A 23,474-nucleotide genomic window follows, 5' to 3' on the forward strand; every position below is an offset into this window, starting at 1 on the left:
TGTGTCTCCTGAAGCTAGAGAGGAATTAAGAGGAAATAAATACCATCGGAAAGAATTGAGAAGGTTATAATGCCGTGATTTAATTAGAGAACCTCATAACCTGAAACTGAAGTGAATAGGAGGAAAAGGATATATTTTTCTAACATAGACCCAGAATTCCGACATGTGCACTTGAACTCTAATGATCAAACTTACCAGATCATACACAGTTGCAAGATAAAAATTCATGGCTTCATACCATTAAACACAGAATGGTATTCACAAAATTTATCAACAAGAAGATGTCTCAACTCTCCTTTTCTTCTATACAAACTACAGATTTACTAATATAAAAATTCATAGTTTTTGCATGGATTATTTCCCCTCTCTCTCTCTCTCTCTTTTTGTAGGCATTATTGCTATAAGGTAGGAGTAAGGATGTTAAGAAGAGAGACTCTGGTATTAATCAAACCTCTGTAAACTTTCTCACAGCTAATTTCCACTGCAACGATGCACTCCTCCAATTTCTCCAACCTCTCCAATGCCAAGCTCCTCTCCTTCTCCTCCTCCTCGTCTTTGTCCGCCTCCACCTCTTCCTTCTTCCCTGATCTCTTCTTAGACCTCCACCTCCATCTCAGCAAATCGACAACCCACCAAACCCTCGCCGTCGAGCTCCCCTTCGGAGCGGCCCTCGCAGGGGTCGGGAACCTCATCGGCGTCGAGAACCTCGCCGGTGAGGGGATCGGGCACGCGACCCACGGCGAGCACTGCGGCTCGCCCGCACCGTCGGTCGAAGCGGCGGAGATCGCCGCCAGGCCGGAGAAGACGGCCGCGGAGGCGGAGGCGACGGCGGAGACCGCGTCCCTGACGGCGGCGGAGAGGGCGGCCTCGCTAGCGTCGGGAGGGAGGACGATGGCGCGTGAACGGGCGAGGTCACGAGCGCCGGAGGCGAGGCGGGCGAGGTCGCGATCGGATCGGCGCTGGGATCGGACGGCGGAGGCTACCCGGACCGGGTCGCCGCGGCGGACCGCCGCGTGGGTCTCGTACCCGAGGCCCTTGAGGCCGAGGAGGGCCGTGCGGAAGGAGGCGTAGTGGTCGGCGAGGAGGAGGAAGTCGTCGAGGAGGCGATCCGCCCACCGCGACCTGCCGCGGAGGCGGCGGAGCGGGTCCTGGGCCTGGGGGTGGTGGAGGAGATCCGCTAGGAACGCGAGGAGCTGGGCGAGGTGGGCCAGGCCATCGGAAACCCACGTGGCGGTCGGGGGCTGGGCGGCGGCCCAGGATCGGAGGGCGACGATGGCGTCCTCGAGATTAACGACGAGGGGGTGGAAGCGGCAGGGGAGGCTGGCGGACTTGGCGGCGGCGAAGCGGGTGCGGTTGAGGGGGGTGGTTTTCGGGTTGGGGAAGGAGATGGAGCGTCCGAATCCGACAACCATGTTGGTCTACGAGGTCTATAATTCTCCTACTCCGCGAGAAAAAAGGTGGAGGATTTTATAAGGGAAGGGCTGGCGCACGTGTGGGGGAAGGAGGGAAGGAGGAAGGAAGACGACGACTGGATCCGCGAAGGGAGGAAGGAAAGGGGTGGGTTTGTTTCTTGGTGCCCGTAATGGACGGAATGGGGAATGAGGGGAGGGGTGGAATTGGGACCCACCACTTGATACGAATATATATCAGTAAGTTAAAGTTACTCCTTGCTATGAATTAAATTTTTGTCAATATCTTCTCGCTAGGGTTATAATTGCATAAAATGGCTTAATTAGTCTTACATACTAAAACCTATATCACTCTTCTCGTGTTATTGTCTTCTAATATACCGTATTGGTTCAAACATTTTATCCCTTTATAATGATTTAGTAATATATAATAATTTCATTTCAAAGTAGTACTAATTTGTAAGATAAAAGGACAGACATGGTGAATTTGGACAGAGAAGTTAAAAGTTAAGAGGCGTCTGGTTCACTTTCATATAAGTAAAATGTATTTTAACCCTATCATCTTCTTATCCCATTCACGGACTGCATTCTAGTTACACAAATTGTAGCATTATTAATTTGGCCGACACACTTTATTCGTGCTTTCCTTTTTTTTTCTCTCTCTCTCTTTTTCTTTTTCTTTTTATTGAGACAATATAGCCAGATTCGTGAAGTCATGTTAATCATTTGTTGGCACATTTATTGCAAGCCATGTATCTTTAATAAAATACCAAAAACACCATACACTACTCTTATTCTTAATCATTGGATTTGAAGGAAATTTTTTTTTTCATGCGCTAGTGGTAGCTCTGCTTAGGTTTAGTGTAGTGTCTTCTCTCTCTCCCTTTAAAGAGGTTCCTCCCCCTCCCCGGCGCCTCCAATGGGCAAGAGGAGGGGAAAAACCCTTCCTTCGCTATTTTCTTTTTTTTTTCCTCTCTTCTTTCTCTCCCTTTCACCAAATCTAACCCTTGTCGCTCTTCTAGTCAGGCTCAAATCTACCCAAAATCTCTTCGCCGTTGCCGTTCCTTACTATTGCTCTTCACCGTCGCTGCCACTCTTTTTCTCCTCCCCTCCCTTGCTAGTTCAGAACTTGGTCGCCACCCCATTTGTCGATTCTCTGCTCAATTTGCTGGTGGTGTAGATGCTCTGTCGCTGCAAATTATCCCTCGCTCTTAGTGCTCTTTACCTAATAGGCCTCACTGCCATGCCAGGTAGATGAGGCCCTCTGAGTGGGTGAAGGTCAGGGAGCCGTTCATAGTAATACACTGCGCTCGCATGCGTTTGCGTTTGTTTGGATATAGATATTATTTTAGAGGTTCTTGGTTGGATAACTTTATTTTTCTCCGTAGCGGTATTAGAATGTTATTGGCATTTTTCTTTCAATTTATGTTTCTAATAGGCAGTCTTCGATCCTCCTATCTTTGTGGATTCTTAGAGTCATGACTTGGGCTGCTAGACTGACACAATCTGCAATTATTAGGTTAATAATGCTGAAGTCGAGGCCCTTTGTTCATGAGAACCCCTCGAGTCGTTCTTCATTTTATTTTGTGTTGTTCCCCCACACTTGATCTTCTAGATTGAATTATGATAATATCTATTGTAGATTAAGTATGAGGTTTATATCAAAGAGCTGTCACTATCTCTCATAATATTTATGTATCAAGTTTTTATTGTAGTCTTAGGTCATTAATGAATTATCTTACCTACGGATTTTTTTTTAAATAAAAAAAATCAAGCAGGGCCATTCTATGATTTAATTAAAAGAATAATAATAATAATAATAATAATGGGTTGAATTAAAAATATTGACAAGATGACAAGACTAGATTTAAACTGAAATAACCATTTAATATATAGGGCGTGTAATAGATTAGTAAATAAATAAATCACAATGCCAGCAGTAGGCTATGACTTATGAGTCATAAACTTGCATCTAATGACATCACATTGGATGTTCCAAAGTCACTATTAATTTGCTCAACTTTCATTGAAAAAGAGACAAAAAGATCCCATCAAAAGAATGACTCAATACTGACTACAAAATTGCACCATTGTCATGTTACAACGACAGATAACCTTCAATACCTTCCCAACTGGCTACCTAATTTTATTTAATTTACAAGATATCCCCCTAATTAGTTGTTCCTCGCATGCAAACCGCGTTGGCATTAGATTGGACCTCATTAATCCCATGTCATAATTTATATATTTAACTCAATTTAAAAATTACAATTCACTCCCTATATTCATTAAATGACTTTATGAATTCATGGCTCAATCTAATAAAATAATAATTTTACTCAACACTAGTTTATTAGTACATATCATTTTTTTCTTCTCATCTTCCATCTAATATTTTATATTTGTCAATAAAATCTAATTAATATTTTTACCCTTTAAAAAGATATTACTTTTAGTTAATTAGTATTCCAATCATTCTTATTTACTTAGTAGTCAATATAAAAATTTGTATGAACCCTCTTAGAAGGAGATATAGGTCCAGATGAAATCACAACAGATTCGTGGTTCATGTGCTCCAATCTATCGCTTTAAATGCAGCTACTTAGTGGTCATCAAAAGAATATTATAATTGCCCATCATTTATTTAATGTATGAGATATTACGTAGGTAATTACTATTAGAAAAAAAAAGAAGGTTATATTAATTTGGTTTAGTTTAAGCAACATTCTACACCCCCAAATGATGCCTCCACTAGTAGGATGGGATGAGAATTTGGTGGAGTTTTTACCTTTTTAATATTTCTCTCTATTTGCTGGGAGATTCTGGCCTGACAGAAAGGTTAAAGCTGAAGATCACTTGTTGGATTCCAATCTACAACTCATGACAGAGTTGGTCTGCGCTCAGACATACATGGAGATCTGGAACTTCGTGAAAGATCATCTTCAAATATATATCTCTACGCGTTTTAGGTTCCAAATGTTTCCTAGGAGCGTAGCATATTACGACATGTCAGTTTTATTGGTTGTGGATATCATGAAAATGAAATCGATTTAGTTTCCACTTGGTTTACGTTATGAAGCAGCGATCGTACCTATACAATACTCTAGTGGAAATTCTAGGAATAAATAACCTCTGTCATAAATCAATCATATCATACGTAATTGATCCAATCCAAAATCCAGTTGAATCGACGAGATCCAACTTCTATTATTAGTTGGCTTGAAGGTGGTAGAGAAGAGAGTGAAGGAGAGTTCGTCAAGACAACGCCCCAAAAGAAAACTTAAACGCCATAATAACAAAAGAAAGAGTTAATTGCGGTTTAGTTAAAGTGTAATCATTATTCTTTTTATATATTTGATTACACTAGACTTTGAATTTAAAAAAATCTTTATTAGAGACAAAATAATACTAATAAAATGTTACGTAACAAAGATATAATAAATACACACACATATATATATATATATATATAATATTTATTATTAAAATTTGATTGATATTATCTTAAATGTGTAAAAAATTTATACAACACTTCACAACTTTGTATCAGATGAGTCTCTTAAGTCTCTCCAATCAAGGAAAACAAAAGTATATTTGATTACATCTTCGTACGAAATAAGTATATGAAATGACGTGCTAGTGGCCAACTGTGGAGGGGAAAAAAAGTACAAGTGTTGTGTATATTGTATTGGTGCTTGAATATGTCAAATGTGGAGGAAAAAAAAATTTCCCCCAACTGCAAGGAATGCTTACTGAAGGCAGCTCACGTCCAAACATCAAAAAGAAAAGAAGAGGAGTCACCACCGAGAAGAAAAGAAGACTGGCTCTTAGCTCACAAAATTTTATCACTTTGTAACAACTTTGACATCAAGCTAGGGGACGGCATTTCTGTCCAAAAAGGTAAAGAAAAAGGAATAAATACAGACCTATGCCAGGTAAAAAAATGATACATCATCCTGAAATTGGGATGAAGGAGATGGAAGAGATCCTTCTGGAGGTTACCAATATTATATGAATTACAACAAAGAGCTACAAGAAATTGCAGCAGAGATTCCAACAAGAAAAAAAATGTCAAGCAGTCTGGAATCAACAACATCTGCAGGAAATAATATCGTTGCATGTGTAAGGCCTGGCTCGGGCTTGCAGTTCCTCTGCAGTGGGGACTGCTTCTAGGACGTACTTGTCTCTGGCACAGCAAAAGGTATAAATGTTTCGACAAATGCCTTGATTGAATGGATAAACCTTGCTAGGAATTCCCCTGCAGATATTTGAGTTACATGGCATTGTGGTTTTGTTAGTGGAAGTGATGATCAGAGTAACGCAAAATGCTTTTGTAACTCGTACCTCAAGTAAAAAATGCGCCTCCTTCTGGCTAGTTCATAAGTAGTTTGGTTTGTCAAGATAAGATAACTGCAATAAAGCATTTAACCAGACGGGAGATCTTTAGCAGAGAACTTGTAAAATCTTCAAGAACTGAAGGTCAAAATGAAATGGCAAGCAACATAGAAAGTTCACAAAAGCTACTCACTACATCAAAAACCCTGTTTACTTTTAGCTATTACCGGTGTCAAACTAAGGGCCAAATATAAGCATAGAAAAGATAGGGAAGCGCAGCCACTAGATCTCCTCTACTGTATCAATCTGACCACACAAGCAGGTTTCCCCTCTTATCCTTCCCTAAATCTATCTCGGTTACTGGCTCCCTCTCGCCTGCTTTCTCCTGACCTTCTACCCTCTGTCTTCCATCCCAACCAATTCTGAATTAAGCAAAGTAAGCAGATATACCTCATCTCTTTAAAATAGATAAAAAAGGAGATAAAAGAATCAATACTGACAAAACCTACCAAAACATCAGAGGGGCGAAGAAACAAGACAAGCTGGATGCCTTAAAAGTCATGATAATTTCTAGCTTCAATGTCTTTAATATACTAATCCATATCTCAATTAATTAGACTCTTGTCTCTAGAAAAAGTGGAAGAAGTTTCTTGATTTATGAGATCAACAATTTTCTTCGAATCAATATTAACAATTTCTATCATCAATTTCAACTGTACTCTTTTAACAAGTAATATTAAAAAAAAGAAAAATTACAGGAAGTCATGTAACAAGTACAAAATCATGTCTGTAAAGCCTGAACTCTTTGGGAAGTGATTAAATCTTCCAAGAACTGTCAATTTAATGGTAATCATCACACAGAAAGAAAACTAAGTGGTGTTTCCTTTCTTCCCAATGATGTCCTCCATTAGAGAGCATTGAAGTAATAGAAACCACATAACTGAATTTGATAAAATTTGCCCTTGGTCGCCTAATAACCAAATGCAGATCAATGAGTTTCACAATCTGGGAACACATTCCAAAAGAAGCATTTATTGAAGTCCTGCAAGTAAACAGGACCTTACAATATGTTTGTGCAAGCATCCCTAATAAGAAGCCTTTATTATATCGAGGTGATGACTGATAATAAAAATCTACATGTAAAGCTTCCTTCAATGTTTTTATAAGTGGAAAGTACATGATGTAACTTTAGGGCTTTGATTGCTCACTGAAATAACATGCATATTTTTATAAATGGCACTTTATTTTCATTAGCAATATACTGTCTATAGAAAGTAATAAACCACCAGGGATATATCTTACCTATGGAAAAACAGCAACAGGAGCAGGAATATGAGGATAAAGATTAATATTGCCAGCAGGACTACTGCAATGAAATCCTTCCACCTGGTATCACACATCCAAAATTGTTTCGATGAAAATACTCTACTTAAGAAAAGAAGCTTAAAAAGTATAACTATTTCAAACTACTAAGTTATATTCCAGTTGCAAAACAACATCATAGAGAGAGTTGATGACTAACAGGTGGTCTTAATAGTCAACTTGTTGAATGGACATTGTGGTAATTAGCAAGAGGGGATTGCATACCAAGCCTTGAAGATGTCCAACCGCAAGAATGCAACGTAGAGCACAACAGTCCACATGCATAGAATTGTTTCTTCAAATATGTACCACCTACAAAATGTCATGTTTGGAAGTTTAGAACGGGAAAAAAAATGTGGAGCATCAATTGGTAGACTTAGAAATCAAATGAGACACAATAAAATAGAAAATAAATGTAAAGCAACTAATGCATTAAGGAACAAATTGATGAGTTACATAGTGAACGTACAAAGTAAGGAACTAAATTTAGAGAAGAAATGAAATACATTGAATGTTATTTAATAATACTAAACATGAATAAGGGTCTAAGGATTTGAATTGTTATTAAAACATATTTTGGATATAGATTCATATAAATAAATGGCACCATAAGTGCAGCTCTTGTGACCTTTAACCTACAGGCTACAGTGCATGCACATGCGCCATACAACAAATTGTACTAATTAAGTCTGGCATACTAAGATTTTGAATAGTAAAACAACTTACCAGAATCTGCAATGATTCTTTTGTCCAACGCATGTCCCAAGCCAAACACAATGATGATCAAATTGGAGGACACATTTATCACAATCATGACAATGCTTGGAGCGTGGAGGCTGTGAAAGGTTTGCATATATATTTCAGTATAAAAAATAGTACAACAAATTGTACTATTTAAGCATGTGAAGATCATAATTCTAGCAGCAAAAGTAAAAATACGATATTTATTTTATGCCACTTTTCAAAACAACTCTAGCATTTGCAAAATACTGTGATTTGAGGAATGCCAGCATTGGCATGCAGAAACCAAGGATTTATACCGCCTAGCAATGTGTGTGCAAAGCAGTACATCTCATGCCAATAAGGAGACAACACAACCTTGGGGTGCAGAAAAGATTGTTGTGTTGTGCCATAACATTCAAAACTATAGTAAAGAGAAAAGGGAAAGAAGATCAGGGTAGATCTGATCTGAATACTCAACCTAAACCCGACCAAACCATTCTAACTCTTTTGGGGTAGTTTGTGCCAACCCCGACCTAAACCATACCCAAAACTCTTAAACTTAAAAGGGTTAGGATCAGATTCCAGTGGGGTAATCTTCATATCCGCTCCTCTTCTTTCCTATCAATGATCAAATCCTCTGCCCCACTTTTCCTCCATTCAGCTCAATGTCCTGCTGGGCAATACAGCGCATGTTGCCAGCAAGTAAATCATTGCCTTGAAACATATCGGGATATGTTTAAATAAATTCTCATTGGACTGATTTCTAATACCAATGGTGTGATACATCATAAATCTTGTTTTAGTGAAACCATAAATCTTAGCTGTCATTAAGGGAAGGTGCGAGTTACATAAAATGTTACAAAACACCATGGAATGAAACAAAAGTTGAGTCCTCTCACTGACGCAATTACAGTTATGGAGATGAGAAAAATCATAAACCAGATGCCGCCAAGGTAGACATGGCCACTGGGGATTCACTAGTGGTTGATGCCTAAAAATAATCAAGAATTCTGGCTTTTGCATCAACTTCTAACAGATAGAATTATATGGAATTGTCATTCTGCAAAACATGACGCAAAATGGGAACTGAAGACATCAGCTTGTAGACCAACCAGCTTCATACAAAAGGGGCAACAAACCAAACTGGGAAATAGAGAATTCATGTTGTAATCAAATATCATAAAACTCATATATGTTTAGTTGTATTAGACATCCAAGGCATGCTATCAGAAGTTATAGCTAAATCATTTTGTACACCTTAGATAAGTGATGATATGCATTATACAGTGAAGTGAAAGAGCCAAACACATCCCTATATGGCCAATATAAACTGCATGTGATAAAGGCTTGGAACCATAAATAATATATTGATGACCCTGGAGCAAGACAGTGGTTAGAAATGCATCTATAACATCAAATATCTCAGCAAGACACATAACATCACAAATTGCAACAGATGTATGGTCGGTTGGCCACTAAAACACGCAGATATAAAGTTTCTAACTTTGCATGAGAAATAGTATGAAAAAACAGATGCTTTTTGGGAACTCAAGAATCAAGCATACATATAGCAACTAAGTTTGGTTAACTTAATACCTGAATGACATTACAATACGAGCAAGTCCAGTCCCTATCAGAAAAGAAGAAAAACAATAGTCACACAAACAGTTACTAACTTCTAAAATAACAAGAAAAAGATATAGCATAGCTATAATTCTAAGTGATATCAGCATCTAGCTAAATAAAGTTACAAATGTTAAAGACCTAAAAGCACCACTATTGCAATGACCTGCTGCTAAGGCAATGTTGTTTCAGTGCTATACGATTTTGCTAGGATGGCAATATTAACCATGATTCCAGGATTTCAAATTCAGTAAACTGCAAGACATATTGGAATATTAGGCTCTCAAATGTTGTAAAACCTAGCCATTTTCAACACTTTGATCTGAAAATAGCAGTTCAGATTTAATATAAAAGTGGAACGTTGACGTTTATATCTATGTAAATCCAAACCCCACAAGTAGATATACTGTAGCCAACTAAGACTCCTCTTACAATAGTATCTAAAAGACAAAAGAATACTTTCCAAGTAAAGTTTAGCCGAATATTGTACCCTGACCCAATTTGACCTATTGTAACCAAGCTGCTACTGCTCTTACATGGCCGATCCTAGTTGACTAGTAATCATGGTCCATCAAGTCATCAGCTTCTTATTTGATTCATTCCCTAGCTATCATTCTCTCTTAAAGAAGTTTCAAAAGAAAAATCTCCATTACTTCTGAAAAATAAATATATCAGTGTTGTTCACAATGTTCTTGAGGAAAATGACCATCTGTCTTCCTTTGACATGGCTTGCATTAAGACTATCGTATAGTGATGATAGCCCACTGAAGACAGATTAATAAGTTGCAAATATACTAATAAGAAATAGTGTTTTCTATGGTTTGCTATGACAAAAAGAATACCTGCTGGATGATCCAGGGGGATAGAGATCCATCACTATCTGTAACCACAGGGAAGAAGTTGTTCTTGAATTTTGTCTCCCCAATTGATTGCAATTCATAGAAGAAGGCAAGCTTCCATTTTTTGAAGTAGATTGTCTTTTCTTAATCATCAAAAACCACAGAAGTAAGGTGCAAATACTAATTAATTTCTCTATCTGATTCAATGCAAAGTAATATACAGAGACTAAGTCCAAACATATAAGAGCAAACCATGACATTACTTTGAAAGTCTTGATGCATTAACATAGGTAGCATGCATTTCATTTCCAACTCGCATTGCGTCAATGACATACCTAACAGAACAAAGAGGAATTGTGCACATAAAAGAGATTCTTCACTTCAGTCTACAGACATAATTCATATATACTCCAAAATTCACATGAATTACCCTGGGGATGAACCAGAAGTAACAAAATATTGAACAAGTGTAGACAAAAGAAGCACCAAGTATATTGCAATGTACCTGAAATTGAGAAGAGGATCCAAAATTAGGTTGCACATAAGCTTGACAATCAAAAGCAAAAAAGAGCCAAATCATAGATCAACCTTGACATCTTGCAGAATATAGACGAGCTACAACTCAGGTAGACATCAAATCAACAAGGAGTATGTTGCCACTTCATAAGAAAGTGAGCCACTTAAGAACAAACTCACAAATTGCACATGGTTGCTACTTCATAATAAAGTAAGCCACTTAAGAACAAACTCACAAATTGCATATGCCAAAATCTCTGATGGCCTTTTGTAATAGTTGTATGATGCTCTTTAAGCATAAGTATGGAACTTCCTTCAATTAGAAGTGAGAAGATGTAACCACTGCTGATTATTGTCATATCATAAAAGGGTGGACAGAAATCAGCAATTGAGAGAGTAATTCATTACAGTTTACACAAAAGACAGAAATCCTTTATAATGTAGGTCAACTAGCCAGGAAATCATTAAGATATAATAGCTGAAATATGAGGAAATTTAAATTCCATGTTCGGAAGTTTTGTGGTGCATAAAAGGATATTGGAGTATATAGCAAGAGCTTGAAGAGAATGGATTCTTATGAAATTTTCCCATGAAATCACAGCCAAAGTATTTCAAAAACCAAAAAACAAATGTTTCTGAACTTCAAGAGATACAAGATCTTGAGGCATCGACCAACCTAGTGGTTAACTAACTTGAAATTATTTAATCAATTAATTGTTGTAGACGTAGTGAAAACATTGTAGACTTCTTTACAGCTGACGTTAACGTTTTATAACCTAATATCAGTATCTTATCTCCTTGGAAATAATTTTGTTTATCAATTGGTCAAAATTTAACATTTAGAGGAAAATGTATGGAGAACAATGAGATTGGTTCCATGGAATGCATCAGGTACTTTAGGAAAAAAAAAAGAAAAAAACAACCTAGGCAACTCATCGCTTAGATAGTTTGCATTTCTCCAAAATATAAAGACAGCCCATTTATGATTACAAACAACAATAACAGTGATATAACTAAACATAATTTGTCCCACCGAGGCACCAATACTAGACTTTAGCAAAATTAAACGAATTTCTAGAGACACAAGATGAACACGCCAGAATATCCCACTATTTCCTATCTATGACTTCACTAATCTTTTCCCCAGAAGCTTTCAAATGCAATGCACTATACACCAAGAAGGAAATTAACAATAATATCTCTCTGATATGAGACAACGAATTCCTGCTCACTTAGATAGATATCCTCTTCTAACAAACAAACCCCAATCACAGTAATATTGAATCAAGAAAAGAGACAACGAAAGAATCGACCGGATTAGAGTAGTACCACGGCTCCTCCTTAGTCTTCCGCGCCAAAGTGGGATCCAAGAGGAACACCGTCCCCACGAACAGCACGTGTAAGAAGACCAAAAGCGCCTTCAAACCCCAGGACGATCCCTTCGCTGAATCCATGGTCGGTGCGAAGCAAAGCAAGTTAGGGTTCAAAAAATCCAAGAAACCAGGAGACAAGAAGAGGAGGAGCAGAGAGATAGAGGCGGATTCGTACCGCGTTCGGAGAGGCAACGGAGGCGATCCGACATCTTGTCTCGGGATTCGCGGAGGCGAGTGCAGATACCGGCGGTCTCCATCGGCAGCGAGGCATCAAAGAGAGTCCCCAGCGCGGAGGAGGAGGAGGAAGAGCTGGAGAAAGGAGTAGTTGGGCGTACGGCACACCGGTGGTAACCCTACGGAGGGTGACTCGGGCGAGCGCGTTGAATCGAAGAGGGAGAAGAAGCGCGGCAGACCCGGTGATAACTGTACTTTAATTGCGATGAGACTGGATGGTGAGGTTAAGGTCGGGCCCACGTATTTAAAGCAATCGGCCATTGGCCACGAGTTTGCTGTTCTACGGAAGATAGCGGATCGCCACAGGGAGGGTTCCTGATTCCTGAGCCAGCGAAGATATGATACGATCTTGGACAAGATTTCGTTGAAGCCGTTGGATCTAACCGTTCCGCAGATAATTAGGGACCGGGCCGAGTACGGGCTTGGGCCGACATTTTAGCCTATATCGTTAATAAACTGTGCCTTATTAAGCTGTCACTGGAGATTACGTGGTTGTACGAACCATACAATAGCAGCCACGTGGATACTTATACTGTTAAGTTCGAGACTTCGAGTCATATCCTTCCGAACATTCGACATGGCATTAGACGCCATGTGTTCAAAGGTAACAAGTTGCGTGGAATAAGTAGCTCGCTGCGTTAGGTGCTCATGAGTCATGATGTTTTCACACGATCCTTTTCAATCTTCAAAAAGATTTGACTCCATATATTGCCACGTCTAACTGTCAATTGGGTTACGTAACGTTGTCTTTGTTCTGTAGTAATATCATGCCAGGTATCCATCCTACGTGGCGTGATTATCTTACCTTATACATTACACCATTTATTTTCCATACACCCACGTTGCACTTGGACCCCACAAACAAAAACTCTATATAATCTCAACTAGAAGCTTTAAGTTTCTGCATCCCACTTCGAAAGCTATTTATTTATATTGACTTCTTTGGTAGCGCCATGGAGGAGCAGAAGTATCAAAGTGGACATGAGGAAGAGCCGGAGGCGAAAGACCGGGGTTTATTGGATCTCATGAGGAAGAAGGAGGAGAAGGGTCTGGTCACCGGAATGGAGAAGCTTCACGTAGAGGAGGTCGAGAAGAAGGAAGATGAGAACCCGAGCTTGTTGGAAACGCTACATCAGTCTCACAGCTCTAGCTCGGTAACAGTACCCGCTTCAGCCAGCTACTCCTACTAATTAACGTTCTGATTTCATTCCAGTTTATAAAATTATTTGTACGTAATAAGTGATTCTAGAAGGGTATAAACGCTGCTTACATTCTAGCTCTTCTACTATGCAGGCGAGCAACGAGGAAGAAGGTGAAAAGAAGAATGCACCTGAAGCGGCTGTGGTTACCGACGGCGAGGATACCTTCGTCGAAGTGGAGAGAGTGGACGACGTCGTCGACGCAGGGGAGCTGGAAAAGAAGGGCCTTTTTGAAAAGATCAAGGAGAAACTTCCGGGCCATGACAAGAAACCCAACGAAGAGGCCGCTGCTCCGGCCATCGAGTGCTCTGATCATGCCAAGGATCACGCCACGGACGGCCATGGCCAGGATGGGAAGGAGAAGAAGGGAATACTGGGAAAGATCATGGAGAAGTTGCCTGGTTATACCAAGAATGGCGGGGACGAGAAGGAAACTGAGAAGACCGGTGCTTAATTAGTTTCAATATTACTAGCTAGTTATTGAAGTGTGTTTGATTCATTTGTTTCAGTTTGCTATTAGCCACCTACGCACTACGCTATTTTGATTCGCTCTTATCCAAGCCCATAAGTTGGTTGGGCTCAGACCAGACCGAGCCTGACGTCCAAGCCCAGGCCGCCTGGCTCGACCAGATGCTTGGTTGGGCCTGGTCTCGCACTGAGGCCCAGTAACCAATAAAAGTTGGCCTAATAAGAATACTGCAAAATTTGTAGAAACACCCTACATTTTTTCTTTATTAATATTTACACCTTATCGTACCTGTATTTTATCATTTGACCTTCAAATATTGGTTCCTCATGGGTAATCAATTTCTAGTAAAATTATCAACGAAAATCTAGGGCGTTTTTAGTAAATTTTTCAACGTAATTATAATGCCAGCGAACTGCCAAAATTTAATAACAGATTTTCTAGTAATCAGAGAACCCAAGAATATACATAGATATCATCTGAATCATATCTTTCTTCTAAAACTATAACAAGAAAATTTATTTTTCCGCCGCACAGCTTTTTCCATACATTGACTTATAGAATACACCAACTATTGTCTCTTCTAATATGCATACAAAATTCTCTAGCATAGAATAATTCATATAAGTGGCAGTATTCTTGAATTATATATATTATATATACAGTAAATGGCAGTGTATCCATACGAACCTTAATTCAGTTACGAATTGAAGGCGAGTATTTCCATGGCAGATAAGTTCGTCAACGCTGTTAGCTTCTCCCACAATTAAATGGACATCATCACAGAATTTGAGGTAGATGATAGATCTACCTCTCGTTCCAAGTACAGCATGAGTATAAATACGTGCATGAACCATTCTTCTTCTCATGCAAACTAACTAGCTCCGAAGATGGCTTCTCTTCTTTTCTTATTTCTCTTATCATATGTCATTAATCCTCTAAGTGTAGAAGCTATCATTCCTTCTCTTTACATCTTTGGAGACTCTACTGCTGATGTTGGTAATAACAACTACTTGTCAGACAAAGCTCCAAAGGCCAATTTCCCTTATTATGGCATCGATTTCCCTGGTAGAACTGCAACGGGGAGGTTTACCAATGGCTTCGTTAGTGTAGATTATATTGGTATGTAGAGAATATTAATCTAACAGTAATCACGCTTGCTAATTACTTAGAAATAATTTCTTCTCATTTGATCCCATTTACAACAGCCAGGTTCGTGGGGCTTCCACGTAGCCCACCAGCTTTCCTTTCTAACACAAATGGGGGATTGAAATGGTTAAGAGGAGTGAACTTTGCTTCTGCTGGGTCTGGAATTTCGGAAACTTTGGTTAGTATTTTTATAATTAATATTGAGGTTTGTATGATATTCTTATAATGGTGATGATATATTGCTAGTGGATCGATGTGATCGACATAGATGAGCAGATCAAGAATTTTAAGCTCGTTGCCGCAGACCACCGAACGAGAGTGGGGAATCGAACAACTGATCGAACTATATCGAAGTCTCTCTTCAGTTTCAGCACTGGAAGCAATGATCTCTTTACTCTGTTCCAAAGTCTTGATCCTACGAATAAAACTCTAGAGAACCAAATGATTGAATCAATAACTAACAAGTTTCAGGATCAACTGACGGTCTCTCTTATCTCTCTCTAGCTATCTATCTATCTATCTTCTCTCTCGTGTGCATACATGGCATACTAACATATGTATACGTACATTTGTATGTTGGCATGCAGATGCTTTATTCTCTTGGAGCAAGGAGGTTTGTAGTTTTCGGCACCGGATTTCTTGGATGCATACCGGAGATCAGAAAGTTGGTTCCTGGAAACAATTGTCTGGAGGATTTGAACAATCTATCTCTACACTTCAAAAATGCTACTAAGTCTCTCCTGCAAAGTCTCAGCTCAAACCTTCCTGGATTCAAGTACACATTTGGAGATGTATACGAGATGTTGGTTCCAGTCTTTGCAAACCCTCTTCAATATGGTAATCACCATAAGATCTCTATATTTTAAACGTTTATGCTGTTAGAGGTTGTTATGTTTTATATTCTAACACTTTTTAACTTGATGTGAATAGGATTCAGAGAGATGAAAGCTCCATGCTGCCCACCTCCATGCACGTTGAATTCTACGTACTGCCGTAATCGCCAGGAGTACTACAACTGGGACTCCTTTCACCCCACTGAAGCTGTTTACAGGATGGTGGCAAAGTTGACTTTGTTTGGTCCTCCAAGAGTTGCTAATCCAATCAATATTCTAGCGTTGGTGAACACTTAATTAGTTCAAATATATAGTAGTTGTGAGAAAGATAAATGTCGAAGTAGCTAGTAGCACCTGGGGATGTATATCAGTCCGGGCTTAGTTTAGTTTGTACTTTGTTTTTGCCCACTTGAAATTAATGTATGGAATAAAGTTTCGATCACCATATGAAGGTATAAACTTTGCATATTTCGTTTGCTGTTGTCTTTTGACATAGAAATGTAGAAATTTATTAAAAATATAGTACATTTTGTCATTATAACTATTCACACGAATTGTATTTTTACTTTTAATACTTTAAGATTTCGATGTGAGTATAGATGACTAGATGAGCCAATTTACTTATCTTAGGTATTTTTACTTTTTATTTTTAAAGGTACTATGTTGAAGTTAACTTGAGATATTTTTAAAGTATTAAAAGTAAATAATAAGTTTTAAATATCTATACGATAGGACGTGGATAATAATGAAGGCAAACCACTGGGTTTTTTTTAAATATTTTCTTTTTAAAAGTCTATTCTTCTTTAAAAGGATATGCGAATGAAACCCCTATCTTTCAGAAATATTTTTCCAAATCGCCCCCTATCGTTTCTCTAAACCATCCAATTATCCAAAAGAATTCTTGAGAGAGAGAGAGAGAGAGAGAGAGAGAGAGAGAGAGAGAGAGAGATGGTGTGGGGAGGCCTTTTCCTGAGCTGGTATCGTCCCTCGCGGGAGCAGCAGAAGGCCTGCGTCGCCAGTGCAGGAGGCTTCAACTACGATTCCAACTTCCACGGTGCTTCCTCCTCCTCCTCCACCAAAGAGAAGAAAGAGAAAGAGGAAGAGCTCGCGAAGAATGGCTTCTCCATTAATCAATCTCGCATCCTTCTCGGCTCGGGTTCCGAAACCTTCCATCTCGCAAAGTCCGCCCTCCTCTCCTGGAAGTAATTCTTCCTCATCTTTACTCTTTTTTTATTTTTCTTTAAATTTCCATCCTTCCATTCTTCGATTTTCCTGATGGAAGTTTACAGGCATTTTGGATTGGATTGGGCATTCGTGAATCCGGAGACCCCGGTGAAGACCGGGACCATGTTCTGCGCCTGCGTTAAAGAGCTGGTTCCATGGGTGATGATGCCTCTCCAGATTGCTTACGTTACCGACGAGGTCAGCAGGCCGAGTGGGTCGACGCCCGCCATGGCTGCATTTAGCTTCGGCAGTGGGACTCTCCAAGGCCATCTCTTGGTTGTTCTCTCTCTCTCTCTCTAAGATTATTTTGTGGTTTTATTTGGTGCTCGCAAACTGTTTGACGAATTGTCTAATTGAAGCGACTAAGGTTTAAGAAACCAATCGCTATATATTTAACAGGGGATTTGGACATAGACTATGGTACCATACCAGTGAAATTTCACTAAAACACGACACAACAATTACCACACTGGCAGAGCCTCATGTCTCAATTAATCAAGATGTGCTCCTCAAAAGCCCATAGAGATGTCCGCCTGAGTAGATCGTACAATTAGCTAAGAAAGCCAAGAGAACCTAAGAACCATAAGCTGCAATCAACCCATTGAGGAAAAAATTAATTTTTCTTGTTATATTCTATTATTCTTACTCAGGGTTCATTGATATTAGCAAGCCATGGGTTATTGCACATGAAAGAAAGGATATACATGATGGCATTGAGCAGAGGTATTGCATTAGGCAGCCACATTTGACCAAGTTTAGTACTAAACAAACTATGCACAGGTCTGCTTGCTCACTGATGTATGCAACACTAGTGAGATAATTGTCTAGTAATTTTGTTCCGTTGTGGCATATGCTGATCGATTGCTATTGGTATTGAATACTGATATGGGCAAAATAATTTCCTCCTGAGTAGATGTGATTTACTAATTACTAATTTTCCCCGGGTATCTTATATGTATTTCTAATAATTCCTCAGCGATCTGATATCTTGCTAGATATTGGTAGTAATATTCCTTGGGTATCTTATACTACACTGGCATCGCCCATTTTGATCTCGACTGCATTTAACTTCTTGTACTCATTAATTTTTCCATTCAGCTATAAGTTATAACATATAACGTTGATTCTTATGTCATGCTGTAAGCAGGCCGGGGAAGAGAGGTTCTCAATCCAATGGGATGAAAATGACCAGGTTTGGTATGAGATATTTTCCTTATCGAAGCCTGCACACGTCCTCTCAGTTATATGTTATCCCTATGTACAATTTAGGCAGAAGTATTTTGCTCGACAGTCTACGCTAGCAGTCCTGAAGCATGTCAATGCCCAACATTCCAAGTCCTGAAGAATGTCCTTGCTCAATTTTCTGTGTTATGTTATCAACTTAATTGCTGTTAGAAACTCGCAATATAATCAAATATATATAGTTATCAATGATTCAAACGAGTGGTCTGATGAGTGCATTATTGTCAAATTTTGTGTCGACTGGCATTGGTGTGATCTAGTATTCTAGTGTCTCTCTACTTGCTACCTTGGATTTTGTGGAATTGTATCAGAAACTCTTTTCCTGCCATAGAATGCATGCAGATGAGGAATGTGGATTACTTTGAGATTTGTATTGTGGCAGGAAACTCAACTGCTCTTCTTAGGAAGAGGATAGCTTATTATTCAAATATGTATCATATGAAAAAAAAATACCCATTATATACTATATATGTTTTAGATTTCTAAAATCGTCCTCGGCTTCGATTAGTTCGGCTGGGGGTCATATTGTAAATAAAAATTCGTCAGGGGTGAAAATGCGATTTCGCTGCCCAGTGCCCCGTCTAAATATATAACCATCCTCCGATCTATTTCCTCCTTTCCCCCCTCGCCCTTCGACGCTCTCTCTCCCCAGATTTATCTCTTTTTTCCTCTACATATCGCAAATCGCGATCTTTCTCTCTTCAGTGGCAGGGTTCTTTCCTTTTGTTTGGTAAGGAGAAGTGGGCATGGGGACCGAGGAGGGAGAGGAGCAGCATAGGAGGGGGAAGGAGAAGGAGAACAAGTACAGTATCCTTATCCCAACCTACAACGAGCGCCTCAACATCGCCCTCATCGTCTACCTCGTCTTCAAACATCTCCGGTACGCATTGCCCCTCTCCTCCGCTTCGTTCTTGCTTCGTTTCTTGGATCAGTAGCAGTCATGGCGAAAGCCGGCATGGCATTGTTCTCCAGTTGTTTGATTTGATCGCCGGGTATTTTGGATGAACCGGACCACGCCTTTGCGTTGTTTTGACGTTTTTCTGATTTTTTAATTAAAAAAATCTAATTCTCTTCAGTTGCGATCGCAATTTAGAATTGCGACGGGTAAGAGATGACCTAGGTTAGCAAATTGTTGCTTTCAAGCATCATTGGATGCATGATAGGTGCTCACAGTTTGGGCATTGGAATGGTGACTCATGTCAACAAAAAAAAATGAAAATAAATCCGTGTTGTATATTATGTACTAAATCTGAAATTGGTCCATGGTGTTAGACTGACTGGATTATAGCTTTTTTTTTTCCTTATGCCAAGTTATCATCATATTGATCTCTCTTTTAAATTCCTAGATCTGCAAGTATACTTTTTTACACGATTATTATACAGCGCTTCTGTAGCAAGATATGGTGAACTGCTTTGGAAAATTTAGTCCTGTTTTCCACATTTGGATGGATTTATAATAACATGATGGACATTATTGACTTTACTCAAATTTTCTCCTGCTCCTTTGCCAGGGATTTTAATTTTGAAGTCATTATTGTGGACGATGGAAGTCCTGATGGAACTCAAGATATCATAAAGCAGTTACAGCAAGTATACGGAGAAGATCGCATAGTAAGTATCTAAGTTTCTTCTTAAATCTCTTAAGATGAGAAAGTCTGAATTGTGTGGTTATTTTGCCCCTAACTCACACATTTTGCTTCTTGATGGTAAAATGATAACAGCTGCTAAGAGCAAGACCCAGGAAGCTTGGGCTAGGTAAGTGCCTAAATCTTCTTTTCTCTGCCTGAAAATATAAATGGGTATGAAGAGCTTGGTCGGCATAAGAAGCTGGAGTCTCTCTATCAAATTGAAATTATCTGTTAGAATAATATTTTGTAACTTTCAGGAACTGCTTACTATCATGGACTAAAGCATGCTTCAGGGGACTTTGTTATCATCATGGATGCAGATCTATCTCACCATGTAAGTTTCTTCTTTATTTCTTTCAATAAATTAGAAAGTTCATTTTTTTCCTACTTGTTCGTTTGGCCTAATTATGTTACATGCTTCTTTTACAGCCAAAGTACTTACCAAGCTTCATCAGGTAAGGGTTTCTGCAAGCACCTCGGAAGTGATTTCCTGAACCGTAACAAAATTTTGCTAGCTTGTCCTACTGAGATGCAGAGATTTAGAATAGGTTGTGCAATCTCATTTTTTAATAATAAAAGAGCTTGCTTCTTCGGTCTGATTGATCTTTATATAGGCTTCTATGCAAGATGTTTTCTTTTTCACTGGTGTCACTTTGTCAGCAACTTCCTATCCTATTGAATTTTAAAATTATTATTCTATATTTTCTTTTATAATATTAAACTAATGAGATGTCTCAAATGAAAGTCCAAAAATATGACAGTTTCAATCAATTGAAGGAAGCTACCTCAGATAACACTGCAATAATTTTGATCAATATCTCATCTAACCAGGAAGCAAATGGAAACTGGTGCAAATATAGTAACTGGGACCCGGTATGTTAAGAATGGAGGTGTACATGGATGGAATCTCATGCGCAAACTGACAAGTAGGGGAGCAAATGTACTTGCGCAGACACTTTTATGGCCTGGAGTATCTGACTTGACTGGATCATTTAGGTACTTTTATTAATTTGAATATCATGAACCCGTTTTAGTTAATTATTTAATTTGTGCTATTTCATTACATAGGTTGTATGAACGATCTGTTCTTGAAGATGTGATTACCTCATGTGTTAGTAAAGGCTATGTCTTTCAGATGGAGATGATTGTTAGAGCTAGCAGAAAAGGGTATCACATTGAAGAGGTAGGACAATTGCCTCATCTCCTGGTTGTAATAGGTTATTGACTTATTTTTTGTTTCCAAATTTTTGTATATTCAAAACTTTAATAATTCTTAGCTCTGGGTTATGTACCAAGATCTTGACTGATGAAACAATGGTATTCTCATGTAGGTTCCTATAACTTTTGTCGATAGGGTCTTTGGAAGTTCGAAACTTGGTGGGTCTGAAATAGTTGAATATCTGAAAGGTCTTGTATATCTGCTGTTCACCACATAGGGGAGAAGAAATGCCGAGATAACAAATATGTGCAAGCTCCTAAACATGGAATTGTCATCAGCTGAAATATCTCTTTTGAGAATGAGAGAACTTTAGTGCGACATTTGGTGCAAGACATCCTTTCTTCTTCTTTTCAGATCCGCAGTTGATGATCTTTTACAGACAAATTTCAGATATTCTGCTTCTTATAACTATTGTTCTTGGGGGATGTCCATCTGTAAATTACTTGTGCTAAGTTATGTTAACCAATTTTGTCATTCATCATTGATTTGTTTGAGGCTGTCTTGTTTTAGTGTGTGCAGTATAGTACGTGGTGGTCATTTTTTAGGTACCTGACATGCGAAAAGGATGCAATAATTGACCCCCAAATACTTGGTCTAAAAGCTTGGATGTTGTTGTTATGTCGTTGCTGTACATTAAAGTATGTAGACGCAGTCATTTCTTTCTGGACATCATTATTTTTTTGAGAAAACTTTGGAAATTCCATTAGATTTTTCTTTCTGGACATCGTTACTCTAAATTGATAATCACTTCTTGCCATGGATTTTGTGCATTCAATTTTGCCAATTCCATCTCTTAGCATTATTATCAATTCAAACTAATTTCGTCTTGAGCACCATATCTCGATGTCTCTGCTAGTGTGGGTTTCCTGTTTGATTCGTTCGCTGTAATATTTGCTGATCTAAAGCGCCCGTGGGAAAAATTTCATAGACAACCTCTTTGGATCCATAATCTTAAAATTCCAATTTCCAGTTTGCAGTTCCCCGAGCAGAATAATTTCTGTCACTTTACTTTTTTCAAAGTGATGTAATTAACGTGATATCAAAATATTTAATTTTTTGACATAAAGATTCGTTCCACCTTGCACGGCCTAAGGAAAGTTTGGGTTTTTACTAATTAAAAAAAAAGAAAAAAACAAATAAAGGTTTTTCCCCATGTACAACCCCCAAAGCTTCTTATTTATTCATATATTTCTTTAAATTCTGTATTTGCCTGAATATCCTTTAAAACCTATTATTTTTGTACCCTTTCAATTGCTTTCCGATAATTATATATTAAAATTTGGAGACATTTAATAGATGAAATAACAAAGAGAGCAATATATCAAAAAGGAATATTTTTATCCTTTTACTAGTAAACAGATTAAAATTCGATTTGTTAATCATCTTTCATGGATATTCATGTAAAATATATATTTTTTAATGGTACCCATATGTATATATATCAACTTAGAGGAGCATATACATAAATAAATAATTTAAGGGGGGTATAAAATGCAAAAAGGAAAAGAAAAAAAGCTTGACTTGCGTGTCCACTTTGCCCCTGGGTATACATAGCTTAGGTATGAGAATTGAAGAATGGACAAATAGTCCCACATCGGCTAGTCGGAAAAGACAGAAGCGCGGGCGCTGCTATAAAATAGAGGGGTCTAGCTTGGAGTTAAGCATCTTTGCGCTTGGGGCAATGACGCAGCTAGTGAGGTTACACCGAGGCGCGTCAATTGCTGGTTGAAAACTATTTCCAAACCCCCTCTTTGGCCTGGGTTCAGCCCGGCGCCACTGAGAATTTCTGGAAGGGCTCCCTCTAATCCAGGGTAAAGCCCTACAATACTCCAAAACAAAATATTTTGTTCTTTTCCAAACCTTAGGTTCAATATACTAGTCTCAGTATGGTAGTGATCTTCGTTGGGACTGGTTGGATGGATGGACTGTTTCTTCTTTTCCTCTCACTTGTATAGTTCTTGAGGAAATAACTATGGATGATCTCAAAGCCATGGAACGTATATTTGAAAGACAAAAGGAGAAGATTGAACTTAATATGGAGAAATTAAGGATGATATTGTCAGATGTGGAGACCAAAAAATCCTATAACTGACGGAATAT

The 23,474-nt window shown here is 38.7% G+C and overlaps 6 protein-coding genes and 1 non-coding gene across 7 annotated transcripts; 5 read left to right on the forward strand and 2 right to left on the reverse strand.

Moving 5' to 3' along the window:
- Positions 1-209: 209 nt before the first annotated feature.
- Positions 210-1,686, reverse strand: LOC140793834 (uncharacterized). Its single transcript, XM_073145572.1, has one exon. The coding sequence runs from the start codon at positions 1,410-1,412 to the stop codon at positions 399-401; it is 1,014 nt and encodes a 337-aa protein (XP_073001673.1). The 5' UTR covers positions 1,413-1,686; the 3' UTR covers positions 210-398.
- Positions 1,687-5,214: 3,528 nt separating this feature from the next.
- Positions 5,215-12,601, reverse strand: LOC140794309 (protein S-acyltransferase 10). The gene is made up of 11 exons (XM_073146294.1): positions 12,356-12,601; positions 12,137-12,251; positions 10,722-10,796; positions 10,555-10,626; positions 10,295-10,429; positions 9,426-9,459; positions 7,833-7,942; positions 7,332-7,418; positions 7,047-7,130; positions 5,754-5,819; positions 5,215-5,667 (listed from the first exon to the last, which is right to left on the reverse strand). The coding sequence occupies exons 1-11, from the start codon at positions 12,435-12,437 to the stop codon at positions 5,496-5,498; spliced, it is 1,032 nt and encodes a 343-aa protein (XP_073002395.1). The 5' UTR covers positions 12,438-12,601; the 3' UTR covers positions 5,215-5,495.
- A 722-nt stretch (positions 12,602-13,323) lies between these two features.
- Positions 13,324-14,327, forward strand: LOC140794040 (uncharacterized). Its single transcript, XM_073145849.1, has 2 exons — positions 13,324-13,568; positions 13,708-14,327. Exons 1-2 carry the CDS (start codon positions 13,368-13,370, stop codon positions 14,065-14,067), a joined length of 561 nt encoding a protein of 186 aa, XP_073001950.1. The 5' UTR covers positions 13,324-13,367; the 3' UTR covers positions 14,068-14,327.
- Positions 14,328-14,969: 642 nt separating this feature from the next.
- LOC140794375 (GDSL esterase/lipase At4g16230-like) lies at positions 14,970-16,358 on the forward strand. Its single transcript, XM_073146386.1, has 5 exons — positions 14,970-15,201; positions 15,288-15,406; positions 15,475-15,711; positions 15,816-16,065; positions 16,159-16,358. Exons 1-5 carry the CDS (start codon positions 14,970-14,972, stop codon positions 16,356-16,358), a joined length of 1,038 nt encoding a protein of 345 aa, XP_073002487.1.
- Positions 16,359-16,866: 508 nt separating this feature from the next.
- LOC140794428 (UPF0548 protein At2g17695) lies at positions 16,867-18,725 on the forward strand. The gene is made up of 3 exons (XM_073146453.1): positions 16,867-17,263; positions 17,351-17,561; positions 18,433-18,725. The coding sequence occupies exons 1-3, from the start codon at positions 17,010-17,012 to the stop codon at positions 18,625-18,627; spliced, it is 660 nt and encodes a 219-aa protein (XP_073002554.1). The 5' UTR covers positions 16,867-17,009; the 3' UTR covers positions 18,628-18,725.
- A 415-nt stretch (positions 18,726-19,140) lies between these two features.
- LOC140794427 (dolichol-phosphate mannosyltransferase subunit 1) lies at positions 19,141-22,080 on the forward strand. Its single transcript, XM_073146452.1, has 8 exons — positions 19,141-19,407; positions 20,039-20,138; positions 20,249-20,282; positions 20,413-20,489; positions 20,585-20,610; positions 20,987-21,151; positions 21,224-21,338; positions 21,487-22,080. The coding sequence occupies exons 1-8, from the start codon at positions 19,274-19,276 to the stop codon at positions 21,589-21,591; spliced, it is 756 nt and encodes a 251-aa protein (XP_073002553.1). The 5' UTR covers positions 19,141-19,273; the 3' UTR covers positions 21,592-22,080.
- Positions 22,081-23,037: 957 nt separating this feature from the next.
- LOC140794546 (U4 spliceosomal RNA) lies at positions 23,038-23,193 on the forward strand. Its single transcript, XR_012110159.1, has one exon. It is a non-coding gene; the product is annotated as a U4 spliceosomal RNA (small nuclear RNA).
- Positions 23,194-23,474: the final 281 nt, after the last annotated feature.

Source organism: Typha latifolia, chromosome 8, assembly GCF_019914945.1.
Source record: "Typha latifolia isolate L0001 chromosome 8, TyphaL0001v2, whole genome shotgun sequence".
NCBI lineage: Eukaryota > Viridiplantae > Streptophyta > Magnoliopsida > Poales > Typhaceae > Typha > Typha latifolia.

Bases quoted from the DNA above. Each gene is read 5' to 3' on its own strand.
- LOC140794428 (XM_073146453.1), top strand. From the start codon at position 17,010: ATGGTGTGGGGAGGCCTTTTCCTGAGCTGGTATCGTCCCTCGCGGGAG. The intron at 17,264-17,350 runs GTAATTCTTCCT...GGAAGTTTACAG, and splicing joins TCCGCCCTCCTCTCCTGGAA to GCATTTTGGATTGGATTGGG. The intron at 17,562-18,432 runs GTTGTTCTCTCT...TGCTGTAAGCAG, and splicing joins CTCTCCAAGGCCATCTCTTG to GCCGGGGAAGAGAGGTTCTC.
- LOC140794375 (XM_073146386.1), top strand. From the start codon at position 14,970: ATGGCTTCTCTTCTTTTCTTATTTCTCTTATCATATGTCATTAATCCT. The intron at 15,202-15,287 runs GTATGTAGAGAA...CATTTACAACAG, and splicing joins CGTTAGTGTAGATTATATTG to CCAGGTTCGTGGGGCTTCCA. The intron at 15,712-15,815 runs GTCTCTCTTATC...GTTGGCATGCAG, and splicing joins AGTTTCAGGATCAACTGACG to ATGCTTTATTCTCTTGGAGC.
- LOC140794427 (XM_073146452.1), top strand. From the start codon at position 19,274: ATGGGGACCGAGGAGGGAGAGGAGCAGCATAGGAGGGGGAAGGAGAAG. The intron at 21,152-21,223 runs GTACTTTTATTA...TTCATTACATAG, and splicing joins GACTTGACTGGATCATTTAG to GTTGTATGAACGATCTGTTC. The intron at 21,339-21,486 runs GTAGGACAATTG...ATTCTCATGTAG, and splicing joins AAGGGTATCACATTGAAGAG to GTTCCTATAACTTTTGTCGA.
- LOC140794309 (XM_073146294.1), bottom strand. From the start codon at position 12,437: ATGGAGACCGCCGGTATCTGCACTCGCCTCCGCGAATCCCGAGACAAG. The intron at 10,797-12,136 runs GTACTACTCTAA...TCTCAATTTCAG, and splicing joins AAGACTAAGGAGGAGCCGTG to GTACATTGCAATATACTTGG. The intron at 5,820-7,046 runs GTAAGATATATC...GCTTTATTGCAG, and splicing joins CTGTTGCTGTTTTTCCATAG to TTATCTTATCTTGACAAACC.
- LOC140793834 (XM_073145572.1), bottom strand. From the start codon at position 1,412: ATGGTTGTCGGATTCGGACGCTCCATCTCCTTCCCCAACCCGAAAACC.
- LOC140794040 (XM_073145849.1), top strand. From the start codon at position 13,368: ATGGAGGAGCAGAAGTATCAAAGTGGACATGAGGAAGAGCCGGAGGCG. The intron at 13,569-13,707 runs GTAACAGTACCC...TCTACTATGCAG, and splicing joins AGTCTCACAGCTCTAGCTCG to GCGAGCAACGAGGAAGAAGG.